The following is a 2,294-nucleotide window of genomic DNA, read 5'->3' on the forward strand; positions in this document are numbered from 1 at the left end:
TTGAAGGCACACAACAACAACAACAACAACTGATTCTATCAACCTATCAGATTGCTGTTGTTGTGTGTCTTCACGTCGTTTCCGACTTATGGGGACCCTAAGGCGACCCTATCATGGGGGTTTTCTTGGCAAGACTTGTTCAGAGGGTTTTTTGCCTTTGCCTCCCTCTGAGGCTGAGAGAGCGTGACTCGCAAAATGGCTGAGGAGGCGGGAATCCAACCCTGGCCTCCAGCAGCGTCACAGTCCAACGCTCAGACTATGACGTCACAATGGCTCTAACAAGGCTCGTTCTGAGCAAGGACGTCGAAGTATGTCCTCGGCGGGCACCCGTAGAGAGGGGCGGGGCCCAGCGAGAGCGCGTCCCCTTTCCCGAGGAGCCTTGCGCATTTGCTTCGCTCGAGGAAGAGGAGGAGGTGGTTGCTGTTGCTCCCAACCATGTTCCGCATCGAGGGCTTGGGCCCCAAGTTGGACCCGGAGGAGCTGAAGCGGAAGATGCGCGAGGACGTCCTCTCCTCGGTCCGCACCTTCCTCCTCTACGTGGCCGTTTTGCGCCTGAGTGAGTGACCGGGGGCGGGGCCAACAAGGGGGCGTGGCGCGCTGGTCAAGGGGCGGGGCCCGGGGCTGCCCTCGTGCGCAGGAGTCACGTGGCGGTTAAAACCGTTCATCGGAAAGGGGGCGGGGAATCCTGCAACCTCCTCCTCCTCACCAATTAATAGGACTACAACTCCCAGCATTCCTCTCCACTGGCGAGAGACGTACTAAAAGAAATGCCCATAGAGAAACCATACTGGCCCATGCAGAATCGTTGGAGAACTCTTGCCCATAGGGAATCATGGTGCTTCCCTATGGACAAGTATTCCCTATGGGCAAGTATTGTCCAATGATTCTCAGTGTTTTAATGCCTGTACATCCCCAATGGTGATGCTGAAGATTGTCTGTCACCCAGCCATATCTGGAGGCAGACAATATGGTCCTATTGGCCTCACATTTCACACCATACAATCTCCTTAGCCATGCTTTTTCCCATTAATGTTACTTATAAATCATAATTCCCATATACCACTGAGTGTCATGCTAATAGTTAATGATGATGATGATAATAATAATAACAACAACAACAACTTATTTCTTACCCACCTCTCCTCACAGCTTGAGGCAGGTTACTACACAGTTAAGACACAATCATTGCATAAAGCACACATATTAAGAGATCTACACAATGTTTATATTGCACAGTGCGTAGAAGGGTGATTAAATATATAAAGATTTGAAGGACTAGTTTCAAAAGATTTGACTGAATTATTATTATTATTATTATGCATTTAACAGTAACAGGCAGATACAGATAACTGGATTTTGTTGGGAGAGGGAAAGTAGCAGTAGTGGGCAGTTGTGTTTAAAATGAATACATAGCTGCAAAAAATCCCTTTGCATACTGATATTCCAGACTAACATGGCTCAGGGACGTAGCTGGGGGGGGGGTGTTCTTGGGGTCTGGACCCCCCCCTCCATTAGAAAAACGAATGGTGTGTGCTGCTGCGCCGCCACACCCAAGCCCCATTATAATGGTGGCACTTAGTCTGGACCCCTCCCTTCATAAAATCCTGGCTACGTCCCTGCATGGCTATGTTTGAATTCTGCCCCATGTAGATTTGGATTTAAGGGGTCGTTCAGATGTTGTTTTTGTTAGTGCGCCTATGCCAGGGATGGCAAACGTTTTATAGAACGAGTGCCCAAACTGCAACCCAAAACCACTCAGATATTGCCAAGTGCCATGTTCCTCTGACTTTCTAGTATAACAAACTCTGGTGAACCATGTGCTGAGGTGAAGGAGAGGGCTCTGAGGGCCACTTCTGGCACTTGTGCCATAGGTTCGCCACCACCGGCCTATGCAAAAATCTCATGGGTTCTGGTTTTGTTGCTCACATCTCTACACATCTCTGTGAGGTCTGTAGCTCACATGTGTCAGCACTGCAAATAAAGTCAGTGGTGCGGATGTATTTGAAACATGTGCAGCATTTTATCCTGATTTATCCCAGGTCTATCCACATTGGTTATTCACAGAGCCAACAATGCCAATATTTTAGGAAAACCCAGGGGGAGGGGGGGACCCATGATTGATTATTCCAGGTTAAGTGGTGTTTCTGGCAGCTCCTTCCTCAACTTAATTGAATGCATTCAAAATGCGTGTGAATATCAGAGATTCAACCCAGATTCTATTGGGATTATTTTCATCATCTGAATAAGTCAAAATCTAATAGTGAGAATGATGGGTGGTTCCAGTAATGGGAAAA

The 2,294-nt window shown here is 48.0% G+C and overlaps 1 protein-coding gene across 1 annotated transcript in view; it reads left to right on the forward strand.

Annotated features, from left to right (window-relative positions):
• Positions 1-358: 358 nt before the first annotated feature.
• TOMM5 (translocase of outer mitochondrial membrane 5) overlaps positions 359-2,294 on the forward strand; it is a 2,612-nt gene continuing 676 nt past the window's right edge. The window contains exon 1 of the mRNA XM_042448036.1: positions 359-556. Within this exon, the coding sequence (XP_042303970.1) occupies positions 436-556 (121 nt within the window). The 5' untranslated portion in view covers positions 359-435. The remainder of the gene's footprint in view (positions 557-2,294) is intronic.

This window comes from Sceloporus undulatus, chromosome 2 (genome assembly GCF_019175285.1).
Source record: "Sceloporus undulatus isolate JIND9_A2432 ecotype Alabama chromosome 2, SceUnd_v1.1, whole genome shotgun sequence".
In the NCBI taxonomy this organism is placed as follows: domain Eukaryota; kingdom Metazoa; phylum Chordata; class Lepidosauria; order Squamata; family Phrynosomatidae; genus Sceloporus; species Sceloporus undulatus.